Source organism: Peromyscus leucopus, chromosome 20, assembly GCF_004664715.2.
Source record: "Peromyscus leucopus breed LL Stock chromosome 20, UCI_PerLeu_2.1, whole genome shotgun sequence".
Classification (NCBI taxonomy): Eukaryota; Metazoa; Chordata; class Mammalia; order Rodentia; family Cricetidae; genus Peromyscus; species Peromyscus leucopus.
This window is the reverse complement of record NC_051080.1, coordinates 36,983,136-37,005,291: the sequence shown is the minus strand read 5'-3', so window position 1 is coordinate 37,005,291 and position 22,156 is coordinate 36,983,136. Positions and strand designations below refer to the sequence as shown.

The following is a 22,156-nucleotide window of genomic DNA, read 5'->3' as shown; positions in this document are numbered from 1 at the left end:
AGCTGTCAAGAAACAAGCCAAGCTAAGGACAGGCATTTATAAGTAAGAATAAGCTTCTGTGTGATTTATTTGGAGCTGGGTGGTGGGCCCCTCAAAAGAGCAAAGAGCCAAAAGTTATTTAAAAAAAAAAAAAAACAGGCAGTGGTGGTGCATACCTTTAATCCCAGCACTCGGGAGGCAGAGCCAGGCAGATCTCTGTGAGTTCGAGGCCAGCCTAGGCTACCAAGTGAGTTTCAGGACAGGCACCAAAACTACGCAGAGAAACCCTGTCTCAGAAAACAAAACAAAACAAAACAAAAACCAACAACAGGGGGTTTTTGCAGGAAGGCTGGAAAGGCCTCTGGTCAGAAGTTTGCCCTGAGGTCCTCTGTGCTCCTGCAGCCCCACCCCACCTGCGGGTTCTAGTCAATCCCTGACCTGGTATTCTGCAGCTGCAGGTATGCTTCGGGCAGATGTTGGCTTGAGCAGGTGATATAGAGACCCTAGAGACCCTAGACTTGCCATCTCCACCCATCCTCAACTTCCCCCTGGATTTCTCCATTTTTGTCTAGGACCCCAAGCAGGTATTGTAGCCTTGTTGCCCAACAAGAGGGCAAGTACCACTGGCCAGGGCTCCTTTCCTTTCTCTATCTTCTCTGTTGCAGGATTTTGCCATGTGCTTGAGTGGTCTCAGTACTGGCTCCCCCACCCCATCCTACCCTACCCCACCCAACCCCACCCCCCAGACAGGATTTCTCTGTCTAACAGTCCTGGCTGAATTTGCTTTGTAGACCAGGCTGACCTTGAAACTCACCAATTGCACCTGCCTTTGCCTCCTGAGTGCTGGATTTAAAGGTGTTCACCACCATACCCAGCCAGTACTTTTTATATATATATATTTATATATATATATATAATTTTATATATTTTATAATTTTATTTTTATGTGCATTTATGTTTTTGCCAGGGGTGCTTTGGAGACCAGGCTGGCCTCGAACTCACAGAGATCCACCTGACTCTGCCTCCCTAGTGCTGGGATTAAAGGCATGTGCCACCACCGCCTAGCCTGATTAAAATATTTTTTTTTCCAATTACAAAGAGAAATGTCAACAGAATCCTGTCCTCTCAGGGAGCCTACAGTCCAGCAAGGCAATAGAGAAGACGCAGACCCTGTCATGGTGCCATGGGAAGAGACTGGGCAGGGGAAAGCGCCCCCTCAGAGGTGGCATCTTACCTGAGATCTGAAGGTGCACAGGAGGGCACGGAGCGTGCATCAGTGACATGTCGCAATGCTGTGACGAAAACGCATGAAGAGAGCAGGGCTCAGTTTTGTGGGCGCAATCCGTCAAAGTAGGGGTGTTGTTATGGCAACAGGAGCATCCAGACTCAGGAAGCAGAGAGTGCTGGTGTCCAGATCACCTTTTCTTTCTTATTCAGTCAGGGACCCTGGCCCAGAGGTTGGTGCCACCTATGTTCAGGGTAAGTCTTCCTTCTTTAGTTAAATATTTCTAGAAATAGCCTCACTGACCCACCTAGAGTGGGTCATGGTAACTATGTGATTTCCATGGTGATTTTTTTTTTTTTTTTTTTTTTTTTTTTTTGTCTGTTGGGCTGTTGTTGTTTGTTTGGAGACAGGGTTTCTCTATATAGCCCTGGCTGTCCTGTCCTGGAACTCACTCTGTAGATTTGCCTGGCTCTGCCTCCCAAGCGCTGGGATTTTTTTTTTTTTTTTTTTTTAAAGATTTATTATGCCGGGCGGTGGTGGCACACGCCTTTAATCCCAGCACTCGGGAGGCAGAGCCAGGCGGATCTCTGTGAGTTCGAGGCCAGCCTGGGCTAACCAGTGAGTCCCAGGAAAGGCGCAAAGCTACACAGAGAAACCCTGTCTCGAAAAAAAAAAAAAAGATTTATTATGTATGCAGTGTTCTGTCTGCACATACCCCTGCAGGCCAGAAGAGGGCACCAGATCTCATTACAGACGGTTGTGAGCCACCATGTGGTTGGTGGGAATTGAACTCAGGACCTCTGGAAGAACAAGTAGTGCTCTTAACCTCTGAGCCATCTCTCCAGCTCCCAAGTGCTGGGATTAAAGGCATGTGCCACCACCTCCCGGATCCCTATTTGGAAATTTTTTTTCCTATTTGGAATTTTTAATGGATCCACTTTTCTTGTTCCCTACAGAAAGTCAAGCTCTTAGGAAATTCATTTACTGAGTGGTCTCTCCATTCCTCCACGACTTTAAAATGCTAGCTTGGGCTTTGCAAATTTTGCACACTAGCATTTTTGTTTTAAAAGTTCCCACCTCTGCAGAGACGTCCTGGTATTAGATGCAGAAGGCTCAGCCTTGCTGAGCTCAGAAACACCAGGTCTACTCTGAGCATCTCTGTCCTCCACCTCCTGTGCCATCTGTTTCTATCATTTCAGTGACACCTGTGTAGCCCAGCAGATTGCCAAGTATGCCTGGGACTTGGGTGGCCATGGCGGAAGTAACGAGGCCAGGACAGAAAAATCTGGCAAGGTATGGGCAGAGACCAACCGTGCACAATGAAAGGGAGGCTGAATACAGCTTCGAGGATTCTGTCCCAGGCATGCAGAAGGTGAAGCTGCTGTCTGCTTTGATGGGGTAGCTGGGGGAGCCTTACCAAGAAAAACTTCAAGAATTTGGTCTTGAGCACATTAACTTGCAGACATGGGACGACTGCCTCGTAAAAGCAGCTGCAAGTCCACGTGCCTCTGGTTAGAGGTGAACATGGAGAACGGGGAACGGACGAGTACAAAGTGACCCTGGAGTTGAAATGGTTTCTGGTCCTAACCCTGTTTTCTTTGAGCTCTAACTGGATGGCGACATACTGGGATCACTCTGACCTCTGGCCTGGGGCTTGCAGAAGTAGCAATTTAGGCGGCTAAGGAACAAGCATAGACAACTACATCCTAGAAGAAAAACAGCAGGCCCTGTTGGACATTTCTACAATCACTGGACAAATCAGCTTCTAAAATCTTCGGCCAGCCTTGTGTGTTTTCCTGGTTCAACTCTTTTTTTTTTTTTAAATTTACTTATTTATTTTTCTATTATCAGCTTGATACAGTATAAATTCTTATCCTAATAGTGAAATGTTTGATTGAGGCTTGCCCAGTGATTGAGTAAAACCAAAACTTATTATAAGCCACAGTCATCCTAGGGTCCCCCCTGCTATGTAGCCTCCCTGGTTCTGTGGGTTGCAGTCTGATTGTTCTTTGCTTTATATCTAGAATCCACTTTGAGTGACTATGTATCATGTTTGTCCTTCTGGGTTTGGGTTACCTCACTCAGGATGATATTTTCTAGTTCCATCCATTTGCCTGCAAACCTCATGCTGTCATTGTTTTTCTCTGCTGAGTAGTACTCCATTGTGTATATGTACCATGTTTTCTTAATCCATTCTTCAGTTGACAGGCATCTAGGTTGTTTCCAGGTTCTGGCTATTACAAATAGTGATGCTATGAACATAGCTGAGCATGTATCTTTGTGGTATGATTGAGCATTCCTTGGGTATATGCCCAAGAGTGGTATGGCTGGGTCTTGAGGTAGGTTGATTCCCAATTTCTGAGAAACCGCCATACTGATTTCCACAGTGGTTGTACAAGTTTACATTCCCACCAACAGTGGGGGAGTGTTCCCTTTGCTCCACATCCTCTCCAACATTGACTGTTATTAGTGTTTTTGATCATAGCCATTCTGACAGGTCTAAGGTGGTATCTCAGAGTTGTTTTGATTTGCATTTCTCTGATAATTAAGGATGTTGAGCATTTCTTTAAATGTCTTTCAGCCATTTGTAGTTCTTCTTTTGAGAATTCTCTGTTTAGCTCTTTAGCCCATTTTTTAAATGGACTGTTCAGTACTTTGATGTCTAGTTTCTTGAGTTCTTTATATATGCCTGCCTCTGCCGCCACCGCCGCCGCTCTGTCGTGGTTCAACTCTTGTTTGTTTGCTCATTTTATTTTATTTTTGTTTTTTGTTTTCCTGAGACAGGGTTTCTCTGTGTAGCCCTGGCTGTCCTGAAACTCACTCTGTAGACCAGGCTAGCTTTGAACTCAGAGATCCACCTGCCTCTGCCTCCCGAGTGCTGGGATTAAAGGCGTGCGCCACCACCGCCCAGCTCCTGGTTAACTCTTTATATTAACTCCAATCCTGGACCAGTGAGCTGATAAAGGCATTTGCTACTGAGCCTGATGGCCCACGTTCAATCCCTGGGACCCACATGATGGAAGGGGGAATTCCAGCCTTTAACAAAAGAAAGTTCAAGTTCTGGTATAAAAGATGTGTCACCATGCTCAGCCACACAAAAACTTAAAGATGTGAAACCAAAGCTGGCAGTGTGACTCAGCCGGCAGCATCTGCCTGGCGTGCCCCGAGCCCTGAGTTCAACCTCCAGCTCCACACAAGCCGTCCACCTGTAATCCCAGCACTGGGGAGGTGCTGGCAGGAGAATCAGAAACTTAAGCTCATCCTTGGGTTCACAGAGTATATAGCAAGGCCAGCCTGTATTGGGACACGGAACCATGGGACCAAACAGGCTGGTCAGGACATGTGTAAAGGTGGAGAAGAGGCCTCAGAAGTCACCTTGTCCTAGAGAGCACCACCCATGCCTGGCCCAAGGAAAGTAGGTGGCAAGTGACAAGCCCGGGGACTTTGAATCCTCTTGGAGGAAATGGCTTCCCATCTGGTCGGGAATCTCTTAAACGTCTGAAGTAGCATTTCTAGGGTATACACATGGGACACAGCGTGGGGAGACAGGAGCAAAGAAGACAATGAGCAAGGGAGAAATCCCCAGTCCAGAAACATCCAAAACGGAGGAATCTCTACCCCAAGAGCAGGCTCTAAGGGCCTGGAATGTGGCTCAGTGGTAAGAAGAAAAGCCTTGGGGCTGGGCGGTGGTGGTGGCGGCGGCGGCGGCGGCGGCGGCGGCGGCGGCGGCGGCGGCGGCGGCGGCGGCGCGGCGGCGGCGGCGGCGCACGCCTTTAATCCCAGCACTCGGGAGGCAGAGCCAGGCGGATCTCTGTGAGTTCGAGGCCAGCCTGGGCTACAGAGCAAGATCCAGGAAAGGCGCAAAGCTACACAGAGAAACCCTGTCTCAGAAAACCAAAAAAAAAAAAAAAAGAAGGAAGCCTTGGGGTCCCTCCCCAGCACTGTCAATGAGCACACGACCAAAAGCAAAAATAACCAAACTGGCTAAGGATATCCAACGTATGAAACGTAATAGAATGAACTTGACAGGAAGAGCCCAAGTCCCCAGCAGGTTTCAAAGCAGGACCGGAGGGCGGGGTCAGGGTCTGCTCCTGTCACCCTGTGCCGTCGCCCAGCTCCTCCCCTGTAAAAGGACCTGTCACAGATGTTGGAAGACGTGAAGTTGATTATGCCTTACGAAGTGCTTGGCATAGCTCTAGCGCACAGTCGGGTGTAGCTCACCGACAAGGGGACTAAAAGAAGAAAATGAAGGCCCAAACTGGTATAAAGGAGAAATGGAGCGGCTGGAGATAGCATTCCGAGCAGGGGCAGGTTTGTGGGCATGCCACCTGTCACCAACCAGGGTCCTGCTCTCAGAATAAGTCTGGGACTTGATTCAGCACCCTGCCTTAGCCATCCTGAAATTCTAAATAATTTTATGCACGCGAGAAAGCACGCGGGCATGTGTACATGTGTGCACATGCTCATCTGATTTTCTACATGGAGACCTAAGGTCTTGGGTGTTAGGTGTCACTCCTCAGGAGCTGTGGACCTTGTTGGTTCTTTCACTGATTCTGACACACTCAGCTGGACTGGCTGGCCAGCAAGCCCCAGAGTCCTCCAGTCACCATCTGCCTGAAGCCCTGAGAATACAAGCCATGAGTGCCCAGGCACATCCAACCTTTCTCGTTGGATGCTTGGAATCAAACTCGGGTCCTCATGCTCCCACAACCAAGTCTTTACCAACTGAACCAGCTTCCTGGCCTCTCTGGTTTCACCTTCGCACTTGTATTTTCTAAGGAAATCTAGTACACAAAGCAGTGTGCCAATGACCAGGGGAGATATGCCAGATGGCACTCAGCAGGCTCGGGCCAGCAAGCGTGGTAGGGGGCGGGAAGCACAGGTGCCTCGGAGCTGGCCTGCCCACCTGGCATGCACTCGTGCGGCTGAGCAGTCTGTGCCACTGCGGAGCTGCAAGGGAATGGGAAGCAAGGATCTATGCCTAGATGGACAGGAACAAAAGACACAGTGTGGGCAGACGCCCGCCAAGGCCACGGCACGAGAAGGGATTTCATGTGCAAGAGCGTGATCACGTGGGGTGGGCACAAATGCAGCTCTGCTGTCCAGGAACGGGCAGCAGAGCCAGCACTTGGGCAGGGGCTTTTGATAACAAACTGTAAAATAAAAGGTGTACCCGAAGGTTGCATTAAAGCCCACGGTTTGAGTCAAAGAACCGAAAAGGGAAGGCTTTTTTTGAAACAAACAAACAAACAAAAAACATGTATGGGCCGGGCAGTGGTGGCACATGCCTTTAATCCCAGCACTCAGGGAGGCAGAGCCAGGCGGATCTCTGTGAGTTCGAGGCCAGCCTGGGCTACACAGTGAGTTCCAGGAAAGGCGCAAAGCTACACAGAGAAACCCTGTCTCGAAAAAACAACAACAAAAAATGTATGGGTATTTTGCCTGCATGATTATCTGTGACTCACTTGCATGCTTGGTACCCAGAGAGGCCAGAAGAGGGTGTTGGATCTCCCGGGACTGGAGTTACAGACAACTATAAACTGCCATGTGGGTCCTGGGAATTGAACCTGGTTCCTCTGGAAGAGCAGCCAGTGCTCTTAACCACTGAGCCATCTCTGCAGCCCCAGGGAAGACTTAAGGGAATTTATGACATTATACAGCAAACATCAGACACAGAAATCTAAAAGTTCACCACAGCCTGTAGAGCTACACGTGTTCTCAAGATGCTTGCTTCATCGTTAACACAGGCCACTTTACAATAACGTTTTCCTTGTAATTGAGGAAATCAAATTGCATAAACAATCTGGGGGCTGGAGAGATGCCTCAGCAGTTCAGAGCATTTGCTTCACTTTGCAGAGGACCCGGGTTCGATTCCCAGTACCCACACAGTAACTCACAGCCACAGATAACTCAAGTTCCAGGGGATCCACTGCACTCTTAACCTCTGCACAGGCTTCACACTCATGATGCAGGCGGATCTCTGTGAGTTCGAGACCAGCCTGGACTACCAAGTGAGTCCCATGAAAGGCGCAAAGCTACACAGAGAAACCCTGTCTCGAAAAACAAAACAAAACAACAAACAAACAAAAAACAAAAAAAAGCTGGGCGGTGGTGGCACACGCCTTTAATCCCAGCACTTGGGAGGCAGAGCCAGGCAGATCTCTGTGAGTTCAAGGCCAACCTGGGCTACCAAGTGAGCTCCAGAAAAGGTGCAAAGCTACACGGAGAAACCATGTCTTGAAAAACAAAACGAAACAAACCAAAACTCAAACAAACAGAAGAAGAATCTATCTGGAGCTGGTGAGCTGGCTTTGTGGGTAGAGGCACCTGCTGTCAAGACTGACGACCTAAATTTAATCTTTAGAATCCACATGGTAGAGGTAAAGAACCAGCTCCCAAAAGTTGTCCTCTGACCTCCACATATGCTCTGTGGCACCCCCCCCCACACACACTAAATATGTAAATGTGGGCTGGAGAGATGGCTCAGAGGTTAAGAGCACCGACTGCTCTTCCAGAGGTCCTGAGTTCAATTCCCAGCAACCACATGGTGGCTCACAACCATCTGTAATGAGACCTGGCACCTTCTTCTGTATACATAATAACTAACTAAATAAATAAATAAATCTTTAAAAAAACCATGTAAATGTTTAGAAATCTATTTGGGCTGGGAATATAGCTTTGTCTGCTGAGGGCTGTGGCGTCTGCAGAGCCCTGGATTCTCCCTCCAGTACCACATAAACTAGGAGTGCTGGCATGTGCTTATCATCCCAGCACTTGGGAGGTGGAGGCAGGATCAGACAGGTAGACCGCTCGGCTGGCAGAGCGTCTGTTATCTAAGTATGAGGACCGGAGTTTGGATTCCCAGCATCCATGTGCACACCGGGCTTGGCAGTGTGTCTATCATCCTGGCTCCGGGGAGGTGTAGACAGGAGGATTCCTTGGAGCTCTTCCCACTATGGATCGGCTCGTCTTTGCTGAACTGGTGCACTCCAGGTTCAGTGAGAGATCCTGTCTCAAAAACATAAGGCGGAGGCGGGGCTGGTGAGCTGGCTCAGTGGGCAAAGGTGCCTGCCACGCAGACTTGGCTCTCTGAATTAGATCCCCCCGAAGGCAAGAAAAGGCAGGAGGAGAGAACGGATTTGACAAACTGTCCTCCGATTACCATATGCCCATCAGGGCGTGTGTGTCTGTCAAACACACACACACACACACACACACACACACACACACACACACACACACACGAGCTCATGGTCGACCACAGCTATAGAGCAAATCTGAGGCCAGCCTAGGATACACGCAACTGTGTCTTGGAAAGGACGAGTTAACCAAACAAGAGTAAACAAATAAAACGTGGCCCAGGTCAGAGGAGACAGAGGGGCTCAACAAGCCGAAGCCGTACTCGGGACCGACAAAGAAACAGTGACTCAAGCCCACTGGTGAGTTGGAAGTCTTCACTTTATTACTATATCACCAGAAGTCACCACCTTCACTTGGTTCACCACGGATGGATGGATGTCGTAGAGGAGGATGCCACAGGGCCACTGACTGGATCCACTCTGGAGAGGCTTAACCAGGTGGGGGAGGGTCTGGAGCAGGGCCCAAGGTGGGGGCCGCCCTTCACCGCACACACGCACGCGCACACACACTCACAGATATATTGTGGAGCCTTATATTATACATCTTATATATAGAAAATATATATATTTATACTATACACAGGCAGTAACGCTGCGGGAGGGGCCGGGGCGCCCAGACAAGAGCCATGGGCGCCAGGGGGCGGGGGTGTCAGGTCAGGGGTAGCACTAGGAGATGGCCAGCCCAGTCCATCCTCCATAAACTCTGGGGACTCCTGCTCACACTCTTTAGAGATCAAAGGGGTTGTGGATCAAGGTTGGGGGTACCTCAGGGGTAACATGTGGGATCTCTTGGTTACATGGGAAAAGCCTAGAGCCCCAAGAGTCTTTGAAGACCAAGAATCATTAGGGACAGACGGAGCGGAGACTGGTGCCAGTGCCCTGGGAATTAGCCCCTTGATTGCTGCATCCCAGGTGGACTGGGGGCCACCCAGGCAAGTTGGCCTGGGACTGCAGGTCACGTCATCTCAGAAGGCAGGAGACAGGGCTCCCAATCTCTCACTCTGTGCTTGACCTTGGATGAGACATGAGTCTCTTGAAGGACCCCTGCAGCTGTGAAGTCACGTGGAACCCAAATTTCCCAGACCTTCTTTTGTGCTTGACAGGGAAAAGGGGGCCCCGATTCCAGCTGCGGGGGGCTGTCTCCGAGGAGAATGTGGGAGGAGAGGAAAGCAGAGACGGTGGAGAGGGCAAGGAAGTCAGGATGCTGCTGGCCTTGGGTCCTCCCAGGGCTATGCTCTGTCCAAGGGGGTGCGGGGTGGACCCTGCCCAAACCACTGAGTCAGAAGCCTGGGTCTAACTCCAATCCTCCTAGGCTTCTTCTCCACGGTCGGACATCACTACCAGGATGGTGGCATGCATGTGGGAAAGGGGGAGGTGCTTGCCGAGGTCCCCGCAGCCCAGCTCCTGGTCCTGTAAACTCACTTCCCGAGCCTGAGGACTAGGGTCTATGACAGACAGACACCCAAGGCTGGGCAGAGTTTAACCAGCACTCTGCCCTCTGCCTGCCATCACCAGCTGCCTGGTGCTGTCCAGGGAGAAACGGACGGGCAGTCCTTGGGTCTCTAGTGCTCACCAGCAGGAGTAGCGAAGGCCAGGACTTCTCGCAGCCTCTTGGTGGCACAGAAACGCTCCTGGAGCCACACTGTCTGTCCCCTCTGGTCTGGAACCAAGTCACCCAAGCTGTCCCTAGTTGAGCCCCCCGGTTGGGGCACGGGGGTGTACACAGAGCCCCTTCCCAGATGTGGAAAATGGAAGTTAGCAACAGCCAGCTGTCACTCAGCTGCTGGGTCCTTTCCCAACACTGTGGGCCCCTAGGAAACTTGGGAGACCCCAATTTGGATCTAATCTCCAATGCTCACTCTCCACGCTCACAGAGACTCAGTTTCCCCTTCTGTTCAGGAGGGGTAGTGGTGTCCCCTCCTTGACTGACTTCCTTAGGCCTACACTCACGCCATGTTTTCCTACTTTAATGGGCCCTGTACCTCTGTGTGGTCCACAGGCCCCTAGAGGACACCCTTGGTGACGCCACACCAACATGGGTACCAGAAGAGCAAACTATGTGTCGCTGGTAGAAATAACCCCAAAGCTACAGTTTCTCAGCCGAAAGCGTTAGGCTCCCACTGTGGACACACCGCAGAGACCCCATGTCATGATTAACCTGGCTGACACCCGATGACACACGTAGAGCAAACCTGCCCGTCTGCGTCCTGTAGGGCATGGGGTGAGATGGTGGGGACACCCATTGTTGAAGCTGACTCACAGCCCACTGCCCTGCTTCACAAGGAACCAGCTGGTGTATACCGGGTACTCACAGGAAGATGGCACAGACACTCTCCCTCTGGGTTCCCACTGTGTCCTCGTGTCCCCTTAGGCCCTGCCCACTCTCCCCTGTCTCTGAGATCACCTGGTATTCTTTCCTGTGGCCCAAGGTCTCCCTGAGCCTACCTGCAGGGTCTGGCTTGTGAGTCATCCGGGGCAGTGTGACCTGCACTCAAACTGATCCTGTAATTGAAAGCTCCTGGCCTGGCCGCCCACTCTTCCAGTCCTGAACCCTGACTGACCCAGACAAGCAGAGCGAGAACAGTGTCCCAGGCGGTGACAAGGGTGGAGTCACCTGCTGGGTGGTGGGAGTCAATCAACTTTGGCAGCAAGGGCCAGCTCTACCGACCGCTTCCTCACTGGGACCTTGGGCCACTCTCCACTCCCACCTGGCCTCCCGTCTGCCCAGCCATGAGCAAAGGCTCAGGGAGCCCTCCAAGGGGCAGGGGCAGCCTCCACTCCTTTGGGAGACGGCAGAGGGGGTGGCTGGCACACCCCAAAGGAGTTCCCTGTGGGACCTGTTGAGCTTGGAACAACACAAGGGGACAGGGGCAGGTCTGGGGAGCCCTCTAGAAGACCAGGACTGAGGAGGGGACCCAAATGGACTGAGGAGGGGACCCGAATGGAGGAAAGCAGCTGAGGCAGAAGAGGTCCTTGGTTTGCAGCAGATCATGATGTCTCACTGGACTCAAGTCCTGAAGCACTGCCCCCCCCCCGCCCCCCTTCCCCAATCAGAGTAACACTGAGTGGCAAAGCCTAGGTTTTAGAAATAAAGAGAGGCAGGCCGGCAGGAACTCTGTATCCGGCCTACCTTGATGTGGCCTCATCATCAGCTGCTTGAATGACCTTGGACAAAGTACTCTGACCTCTCAGACCTCAGTTTCCTCAACCATAAAATGGAGATAGCCCTGGCAATCCCAGGAGGACTGTTATAGATCAAGGATTCTGGAGATGATGACCCACATCCTGTGACTGACCACACTCACCTGTGGCTGAGCCCCCTGCAGCCAAACTTCCCAGTATCTGTCTGTCTGTCTGTCTACCTTCCCTGCACCTGGAGCAGGGCCTTCTCAGTCCACCTTCCCTCCCCATTTCTCTCACTCCCCAGCTGAGCAAGGCCTGGCATACAGTAGGTGCTCAGTGAATGCTCAAGGACATAATGAATGGCTGTGACCCCTGGGCCCCACCCTCTAGACCCTTGCTGCGCACACGCTTTCACACACATGTGGACACACCCCACCTGGCTCCCCGATTCCCCCACCCCAGCTGCACTGGGCCTCCGTGGAGTCACTTGGAGGCTGAGCAGGTGCTAGGCAGGGTCCCCTGGGAGGGAACAGGGTGTCTGGAAGGGGCGCTAGGATGAAAGGACAGGGACAGGGTAGGCGGTCACTGTCACCACCATCATGGGGGCTCAGTAGCCCTGCGACTGGTAACCCTGGGGTTCAGCATCGAAGGCGTTGGCTGGATGCTGGTAGGTGCCACCCATGCCAGCAGGGTCCGGCCCAGCGCTGGGCTCCACGTAGGGTGCATAAGGCATGCTGGAGTCCTGGCTGGGATCCATGTAGTCCTGGGAGAAGAGGGCCGAGTCGGCGCCAATCTGGTACCGCTGGAAGGCCAGCACAGCCTGGCCCGCCTGGGATGGGAGCAGGCAGGGGTGAGGACAGGTGGGAGGGACGGTTAGGGGAGAGACAGACAAGAGCACTGGGTTAGTAGAGGTTAGTTGACAGGATACAGATGGTTACAGATGTTCGATGCACCAAGCCTAAGGGGAAGGACTGTTCACACACCCACCCGTCCGAGGCCCCGGACCACATCAGCCATCCATAAAGAACCTCAGATGTCACCGGCCCCGGGTGTCCCAAGCCAGGACGACTCCCCTTCAGAGGTTGAGAATGCCCAAAGGCCCACAGCCTGCTCCCAAACTGTGTTCTCGGGGGTGTTATGTGAAATGGGAGGAAAAGGCTACCTAAAACAGAGAACTCTTCGCATCTCCTAAACGCCATCTTTCTCTTTCTCTTGCAGCTAGGCACAGTCATGGGGTTAACGTCCAGCCAATGAGGCACAGCCACGTTCTATGTCCCACTTTCAGGTCTAGTACCTGGAAAGCAGCTGGTTGCTGAAACACACTAGGATGGGTGACGGGCAAGGGATGAGGATGTGTCCCACGACACCTAGAGTCACTCTGCAAGCCCTGCAGCATCCTTCCAGACTCGGAACTTGTTGAAATTACTATGATTTGGAATTGAAATCCCTTGCCACTGAAGCTCATTCCAGCTGAAACACATGGCCAGACAAGTTTGGGGAACGAAACGAAGCTGTAAAACACGTCAGAACCACAGGACTCATCAGAACCACGACTGTTCCATACATGCCGGGTCCTGTTTCTCTCAGCGTGGAGTACAGGAAAGGTCTGACTGCAGCCACATGCCGAGAGACGATGCTGACCACAGAGACCTAAAGAACAAATCGGCTCTGCAATTCACAGACGAAGCCTTCCCTAGACCTTGCTGGCCCACGGTCCCAGGTCCTGGCTGAGAAGATGAAGGCAGAGAGGAGGAGGACCCATTACAAAGTGTGCCGAAACTCAGGCCCGAACACGGGGGCCCTGGCCTGTGACACACTCAGGAGTGGTCAGGGCTCTCTGGAGCTGTGGTTAGAGGGCAGGAAACAAACAGGACGACTCCTTGAGAGGTATGGAGGCCAGGCTCTCCCTATACTCCCTGGCTTCATGATGCCTGTACAGAAGCAGGAGACTAGAGCAATGACTTCCACAGACCCAAGGGAGAGGCCCCTAGCTAGAGCAGTGGTTCTCAACCTGTGGGTCGCCACTCCTCTGGGGTCGCATGTCAGTTATTTAAGTTGTGATTTATAATAGCAACAAAATTATAGTAGCAGCAATGAACTAATTTTATGGTTGGGGGTCACCACAACGTGAGGAACTGTATTAAAGGGTTGCAGCATTAGGAAGGCTGAGAACCACTGAGCTAGAGGCACTGGAGGCTGTCTGTGGCTAGTCCCCTGCCCCTGAGTCAATATCGACCTTGGCCAGCCGGTACAAAGGGCCACGTACAGGAAAAGAGAAGGACCTGGCCCAGCAGTTATGAGGGAGGCAGAGGGACTCTGCTCAGCGCTCTGGGACCTGCACTCCACGTGGTATCGCACCAGGCAGCAGGCTGTGTGTAACTGCATGCCTCCAATGCCTGCAGGTTCACTCTCTGCATTCAGCTACAGCAAGACAGAGGCAGTGCTCTGGGGTCCGCTTGTCCCCACTGCATCCCGAACCCCCACAGAGAGGACAAGCACAGGTGGGTGCTGCCCAGGCTCTGGGGACCCAAAGGAGGCAGTGAGGAGGATCCGAAGGCCACAGTCTTTTGGCAGAACGAGTACTTACTACAAGACCCACTCCCCAAGGAGGGTTTATGGAGATGCACCTTACTCAAGGAATGAATGAATGAATGAATGAGCAAACGACAAACAACAGAACTGACATTTATTGAGCATCCTGTGCCAAGGCCTGTGCTGGCCCCTGTTCAGCCTGCTCAGCTGCCTGAAGAAGTTCATCCATTATCGGTCAGGCTAGGACAATTGACCAAGATTCAAGGAGGTGCAACAATTTACTCTCGGTCACTGAGCCGGGCCAAAGGTCCTCCAACATTCCAGGCCAGTCCTCTGTAGGTAGTCACCCCAGGGGGACAGTAAGCTGGCCTTTCACACCACAATCATGGACAGCTTATCACACTGTCAACCCCTTCCATGGAGGGGAAGACCCTCTAAGAGCTCACCCTACTTTGTAGAAGTTTGGCTAGCTTTCCCTTCCCAGCCTATAGGTTCCTGGGACCAGGGACCTGTCTAATCCACACAGGCACAAAATAGTTGCTCAATAAATGTTTACTGAAGGAACAAATGTAAAGAATAAACAAAGGAAGCAATGCATCATGGGGGAGCCAGGGGTGACTCCTTCAGCTAGCCTCGTCCTGTCTTTCCTGTCCTAGTGGTCAGGCAGTTCCAGCTCTGGGCCATTCCTGCAACTGGACCCTGCTGAGGCGTGGACTCCCTGCCCTTCAGGAGCTAAGGCTGGGCTGAGGCAGGGAACAGTGTGTTGTATTCCTCCTGGAAGGTAAGGTCCTTGAGTCTGCGAACGGCGAGGGCTGCAGTCAGGCTCTGCCGGAGAGAGCAGGGGCGAGGCCGCTGAGCGGGTGGAAGGGCAGAGCTGCCTCAGTGGAAGGGCAGAGCTGCCTCAGGAAGGCCGGCTGTGGCCAGCAGCACCCGTCCGTCAGGTGTTTCCCTTCAGTCCAATCACTAGGTTCCTGTCAGCTCCACCCATCTCAGCCAGAGGCAGGGGTAGGGAAGGCCTACTCTCCAGGTACCTTCTTCCCAAAGGAGATCCCCTGGGGTCACTCTGATCTTCCTGCCCCGTCCTGAAGGCAGCAAGGGCTCTGGTTGCCACGGCCGGCCTCTAGGAACCCCAAAATTCTAGCTCCCAATACTGGGGGCTGCTGAAGGCCCCAGAGGATGGGAGTTGGGGTCCTCAAAAAGAAACAGATATGACCTAGACCCACGCAAAGAGGGGCTAGCCTGGCTGTGGCACGTGGAGTCCTTGAGACCTTGGGTTAGCCCCGCAAAGAACAGGCTCCAGCATGCTGGGCCCCTAAATACGACTTCCTCCATATGCAAGATTTTTATTTTTGGAAACAGGGTTTCTCTGTAGCCCTGGCTGTCCTGGAATTTGCTCTGTAGCCCAAGTTGGCCTCAGACTCCAGACATTCACCTGCTTCTGCCCCCTGAGTGCTGGGATTAAAGGAGTGTGCCACCACTGCCCAGGTTATTTTTTGTCTTTTTTAAGGAATTTTATTTTTAGGCTGGGTATGTTGGAGCAAGTTCCAGGACAGCCAGGGCTACAGAGAGAAACCCTGTCTTGAAAAACAACAACACACGGGTTGGGGATTTAGCTCAGTGGTAGAGTGCTTGCCTAGCAAGAGCAAGGCCCTGGGTTCGGTCCTCAGCTCTGAAAAAAGAAAAAAGAAAAAAGAAAGGGAAAGGAAAACAACAACAGACCGGTTGGTAGTGGTCCATGCCTTTAATCCCAGCTCTTGGGAGGCAGAGACAGGCAGATCTGGTGTACAGAGCGAGACCCAGGACAGGCACCAAAACTATACAGAGAAACCCTGTCTTGAAAAAACAAAATACCAAAAAATTAAACACATTGCTAAGTGCCTGAGCCTCAGTTTCCCTGTTTGGAAGCAGAGCCAATAGGAACCTTCCCCCTGAAGTGGGGAGCCCCCATGAGTGAAGATTCAGTGTGTGAAAAGAAAACAAATGGAGCCGCAAAGGTATGGGGTGTGTTCAGAGAGAGACACACAGGAGGATCTTGAGTTCAAGACCAGTCTGGGCTGCGCTGTGGGGGGTGCTGGAGCGAGGTTCCCTCCAGGAAGCAGAGCTCAGCCTATCTACTCATCAGGCCATAGCCTGGGGTGTGGCTGGGGCAAGGGGGGCGGACTATACAAACTCCGTACTCACCCAAGTGAAAATGGAGAAGAAAGAGAAGGCGATGGCGGCCCGGGCCGCGTCCGTCCCTTCATTCAGAGGGTTGTCCTTGGGCTTGGAGACTTGCCACTGGTTAGCCAGGAAGCAGAAACCCACGAACCAGAAGAAGGCCCAGAAGGCTGGGGTGCCCAGGGCCGGGCCACACGTCAGTGACACACACAGAGAAGGGGGAGAAAACAGGGTACCCAGGGACAGGGGGACCGACCGTTCAAGAGCATGCTCCCATGTTCCCTGACCCCCAAATGATGAGCAAGGAGGTAGAGCAGAGAGAAGGAGAAAGGAGAAGGCGCAGATTGGGAATGACAGAGTTGGGGTGAGGAGGGACCACAGAGAGGGCAGGCCAAAGACAAGCAGATGCACAGGGCGAGCCATGGGGTGGGAGGACGATGGGGAGAGGGTGGGCGGCCAGCTCAGGGGTCTCTCTTAATGCCTGCCACCTCCCTGCCTTGGTCTGGAAGGCCAGCTGCTAATGCAGAGGTGGAATGCAACAGTCCTGCTCAGACTTCTGGAGAACTGGGGGAGAGGACATCTGGGACAAGGACAAGAGTGGCCACACAGCCTAAGACCTGGATCTCCACTTCCATAAGCCCCCACCCACCCACCCCCGCGCCCCCGGGCAAATGGAGCCCCTCTGAAGCTGAGGTATGTGGGCTGGGTAGAAGATCAAGGTCTAGGGGTACCCAGGGTCTCCCCAGAGCTATCTGGGGACAGAGCTTGGGATGTACCATCCTGCCCTTGAGAGGAGCTTCTGGGAACTCCATGGAAACTGGGGAATAGTCATTTAGTTCTAGTTCTTTCTGGAAGGTCGAAGGGCCCCCAGCCTCCTTGGAAGCAGGGCCCACAGTCCTAATCATGCCCAAAGTGCCTACCAGGCTGACTCTGGGACTCCCAAGGGTGGAAGACTAACTAGCAAAGGGTGGCAGTCCTGCCCAGGACCAAAGGAAGGAGGGCTCCAGGATGGAGAAAAGCATGGAGCCCAGAGCTGACTTGAGACCCTCCCCTCATCAGCCATGCCCCCCCCCCCAGTCTGTTGCTTCGCTACCCACACTTCGGGGGAGGGTGGGAGAGGAAACTCGCCACATGCTGTGAAGGGGGCCCACCCGAGCAGGCTCACCTGAGACACCGATGTCGGACAGCACAGCCTTCTTGCGATCCTTGACACTGCTGATCTGCGGGAAGTACACGTCCAGCGCCAGGTAGAGCAGGCAGGTGAGGAAGGCCAGCACGCCCACGGTCACGCCGTAGCGGCAGGCGCTGGGGTTCCGGTTGTAGATGCAGAACTCCTCCTCCTCCGCCGAGTTGTTGAGGTAGCCCTCATTCACGATGGAGCCAAAGACCACAATGGAGAAAACCTGCAGGGCAGGAGCAGGTGTGAGCACAGCCCGGGCTCCCCGGCCCTATCAGGGATCGCCCGATCCACTGTGAACACTCGGCAGCAGGGAGGTATGAGCAGGAAGCCCAGACGAGGAGGGCAGCTTGCTTGAGGTCACAGCACAGTCAACATCAACCACTTCCTAACAGCGCTGCAGGGCTTAAGGGACCTCTGTCGGCACAGTCGGCCCCTCCTGCCACTGGGACACCAAGGGTCCCAGGGCTAGCCTGGACCCCAGAGTGGGGGACTTGGGTCCCCCTCAGTCATAACCCTGCCCATCCCCAGTCCTCCAGGTCAACGTCTACAGTTCCTGACACCGGCCCAGCCCAGTATAGTGTGTTCCTCTCTGAACTGCCTAGGGCTGTTCTAGTCTGGTGTCTCAGGCCACAAGTCCTGGTCCTACCCCAGGTGAACCAAATGACAAAATCAAAAACTCACAGTGGTAAGAATCCTGCCAGATGCATCCCATGAGGCACCTCACTTACAGTCCTAGCCAAGTCTCATCACTTCAGCTGGACTGGCAGCTAGCTCAGGCTGTAGTGGCCCCTACCTCCTGCTGGTCACACCTGATAGTGACTGGACCCAGCGATCTGCCTCTGACAGACAAAATGTGGTTAAAGTGTCTGGGCAGAGCTGGGACTGGCGGTGCACGCCTTTCATTCCAGCGCCTGGGAGGCAGAGGCTGGCAGATCTCTGTGAGTTCGAGGCCAGCCTGGTCTACAGAGTGAGTTTCGGGACAGCCAGGGCTACACAGAGAAACCCTGTCTTAACAAAACAAACAAAAAAGCCAGGTGGTGGTGGTTAACACCTTTAATCCCAGCACTCAGGAGGCACAGGCAGGCGAAACTTTGTCTTGAATCCCGGCCCCAAAAGTCTGGGTTCATGAGGCCCCACTGTGCTCCGAGGAGCTACAGGTGGCCAGTGGTCGCTGGGGAAAGGGCAGCCATCTTCCTCATGGTGAACTGCCCTTGCCCAGTAAATAAATACCTACTGTGCTCATGCAAGCAACCTTAACGCAAAGACACAGGGCTGGGGAGACAGCCCAGGGGTTAAGAGCACTTGCTAAGTAACTGAAAGAGGTTGCTATATTTACTATACCGTAAAATCAAATAGATTAATTTTAAAGTGTTTCCTAGAGTTTACTTGTAATACCTTTCACCTATCAATGATTGCCCTAGCTCGACTCACTATAGTATCTACTACAGCAAAGATACAATGAAAAATATAAACTTAATCCCCAAACCTAGCTGGATTTTTAGTAGGAGGAATAAACTAGAAAACGGACAAAGACTGAAAGTTATAGGGCTGGAGAGAAGGCTCATCATTTGGGTCTGCGTCTACTCTCCTGGAGGACCAGAGTTTGGTTTTCAACCCTGTCTCGAAAAACAAAAACAAAAACAAAAACAAAAAAACAAAAAAAAAAAGTTTGTATGAGCAGAAGGCACTAAATGTGCAAAGTATGTCTCAGATAAAGGAAAACTTATCACTATGAAATCCAGTAATTCCAATAACTGCAGATATCAGCCAAGGGCTAAGACTAAAACCAAGTAATAATTGGATTATTATTTTTATCCTCAGTAACTTAAGTATGATAAGAAATGGAAATAAAGCGCTATGAGATGGCTCAAGGGTAAAGGCACTTGCCATGTGACCCAAGTTCAATCAGTGGGAGCCATGTAAAGGTAGAAGGAGACAATCAATTCTATACAGCTATCCTCTGACCTCCACACCAGCATTGTACCCATGGGTCTCCTCAACCGCCTTCGAAATAAAAAGAAACTAAACAAACAAACAAACAAAAAAGTGATTGCAACTCTTCCAGAGGACCCAGGTTCGGTTTCCAATACCCATTTCGGGTGGTTCATAACCATCTGTAATTCCAACTCCCGGGGATCTGATGCCCTCTTCTGGCCTCCGTGGGCACTACATTCACACAGCATACACAGACACAAATGCGCACACACATAATAAAATAGGAATAATCAAAGACACAAAGGTAAGAGCTTGTTGAGAAGGATTTGGCAGAAGGGAGATGAAAGACTAACTGGGGGAAATATGATCAAAGTACATTATGAAGTATCGGCCGGGCGGTGGTGGCGCACGCCTTTAATCCCAGCACTCGGGAGGCAGAGCCAGGCGGATCTCTGTGAGTTCGAGGCCAGCCTGGGCTACCAAGTGAGTCCCAGGAAAGGCGCAAAGCTACACAGAGAAACCCTGTCTCGAAAAATCAAAAAAAAAAAAAAAAACCAAACATTATGAAGTATGAAATTATGAAAGAATAATGAAATGATGAGGTATCGCTTCTGGCTCCCTCGTCACTCTCTCTGGCCTCCCGTCCCTGCCTGCTCTACTGGAAGGCAACCGCTGTGACAAGGAGCAGAGGGAAGTCTCTGGCTGACAGCCAGAAGGGAGCTGAAGCCCTCCATCAGCAGCCCACGGACTGGGGGTGAGCCGAAACCTACAGTACCACACTCGTGAACTTGAAACTGACGGATCCACAGGAGGGCCATCACATGAGACCACAGCCCTGGCTGACCCCGTGGCTTTAGCCGGTGAGAGACCTGGAGGCAATGGCGCCCACCTTAGCAGATTCCGGACCCACAGAAACTGAGGTAACTTGTGACGGCTGTGTTAGGCCAATTGATTATGTGGCAGTGGCTAGCTAATATAGCAGTACCGTTAGCAATCTGTAGACGAGGCTACCAGAGGCGCTGGTATTAATGAACGTCCTGAAGTTGCGCAACTGGTAAGTGACAGGCATGGGCTCCAAACAGTCGTGCCTCCTCCTTGGGCTGCTCTTCTTCCACGGAAACCACGGTGGATGGGGAAAGCTCTGATCTCAGAGAGACACTGAAAAAGGCTTGCACCCAAGTGTGGCCTGCGGTGAGCGGGAGGCGGAAGCTGGAGGGATTGCTGCTGTCCAGTCCCGTCTACCGTCGCTTTGCCTCTGTGTGTACACTCACACACGTGTGCGGAGGCTAGAAGGCGGTGTCTGGGTCTTCCTCTATTACGCTCCACCTAACTCTCAGAAACAAGGTCTCTCACTCCACTTGGAACTCACTGATTCAGCTAGACTGTCTAGCCAGTGAGCCCCCGAGATCTTCCCGTCTCTGCCTGCCCAGCACTGGTATTACAGGCTCAGGCCCCTGGGCCCAGCTTTTAGATGAATACTAGGGATCAAAATCGGGTCCTCATGCCTACATAGTAAGAACTTACCAACTGGGTCATCTCCTCAGCCCCTACTTCCCGTTTATTTAAAAGTATTTTATTTGCATGGATGTTTGTCCGTGCACCAATGCTTGTGGCAGCCACAAGAGGGCGTCCGCATTCCTCCTGGGACTGCAGTCACAGATGGTTGTGAGCCTCCACCTGGTTACTGAAACCGGAACCCTTGGCCTCTGGAAGAGCAGCAGCCAGTGCTCTTACCTGATGAGCCATCTCCTCAGCCCCCTACTTTTCATTCGTATATAAAGAACTATCTTTAAAGCTGGAGAGGCAGCTCAGCGGTTAAGAGCACTAACTGCTCTTCCGGAGGTCCTGAGTTCAATTCCCAGCACCCACATGGTGGCTCACAACCATCTGTAATGAGATCTGGTGCCCTCTTCTGACCTGCAAGCATATATGTAGGCAGAACACTGTACACATAATAAATAAATAAATCTTAAAAAAAAAAGAAAGAAAAGAAAAGAAATAAAGAAAAAGAACAATCTTTCAGTATAAGCCGGCACGCTCCCTGCCACAGCGGACAACCCAGGAGGGTTAGTAAGGCACAGATGATACGGGACGGGGGAAGACCCAAGGACAGTCTGCAACGTTTTCTTGTCCTGTCTTCCTGCATGTCTACACCATCAGACAACAGTGATCTTAGTCAGCTGTGGCCTCATGACTCCCTCGAGGCCTGAGCGCACTGTGATGTTTGAACTTCTTAGCATGGATCTCCGCTAAGTGGCTGCACTTTACAAGACTCTAAAGGGTGCAGAGACGGGCTGGAGAGGTGGCTCAGAGGTTAAGAGCACTGGCTGTTCTTCCAGGGGTCATGAGTTCAATTCCCAGCAACCACATGGTGGCTCACAACCATCTGTAATGAGGCCTGGTGCCCTCTTCTGGTGTTCAGGTACATGCAAGCAAGCAGAACACTGTGTATAGATAATAAATAAATAAATCTAAAGGGTGCAGAGCACCGCAATATAGAGAAGAGAGGCAAAGCCGCATTCAGAGGAGAAAGTTTTCCGGGAGGTCTTCCCGGGAGGAGAAAGAACAGGCTTGAGACCACTGGTTCAGGACACGGAAGATGGCGGCCTAAATGTACATTGAGGGAAAAGTGGAAACAGAAACCACAGCCCTGCCATAGAAAGGAACAAAGTACTGAAATAAGCAATGAAACCAGACACAGGCTAGGGGCGGGGTGCAGTGGCAGATATACGCTTGGCATATGTTCATGCTTGGCATGAATGAGGCCCTGGGCTTTGTTTGTTTGTTGTTTTTTCAAGACAGTGTTTTCTCTGTGTAGCCCCTGCTGAACTTTTAGATGATACAATTCAAATTACCCCGGACCAATCCCCAAGCCTCAGTGATTTT

General features: G+C 52.0%; 1 protein-coding gene across 4 annotated transcripts in view; it reads right to left on the bottom strand.

Annotated features, from left to right (window-relative positions):
- Window positions 1-8,644: 8,644 nt before the first annotated feature.
- The window catches only part of Syngr1 (synaptogyrin 1), a 29,631-nt gene continuing 16,119 nt past the window's right edge, over window positions 8,645-22,156 (bottom strand). For 2 of the 4 annotated variants that reach the window (XM_028871175.1, XM_037197678.1), the window contains exons 2-4: window positions 17,321-17,558; window positions 16,180-16,325; window positions 8,645-12,295 (exon numbers count right to left, since the gene is read on the bottom strand). In XM_028871175.1, the coding sequence (XP_028727008.1) occupies window positions 12,074-12,295; window positions 16,180-16,325; window positions 17,321-17,558 (606 nt within the window). In that variant the 3' untranslated portion in view covers window positions 8,645-12,073. Of the gene's footprint in view, window positions 12,296-14,135; window positions 14,851-16,179; window positions 16,326-17,320; window positions 17,559-22,156 lie in introns of those variants that run through there. The other 2 variants (XM_037197679.1, XM_028871176.2) reach the window with 2 other exon arrangements.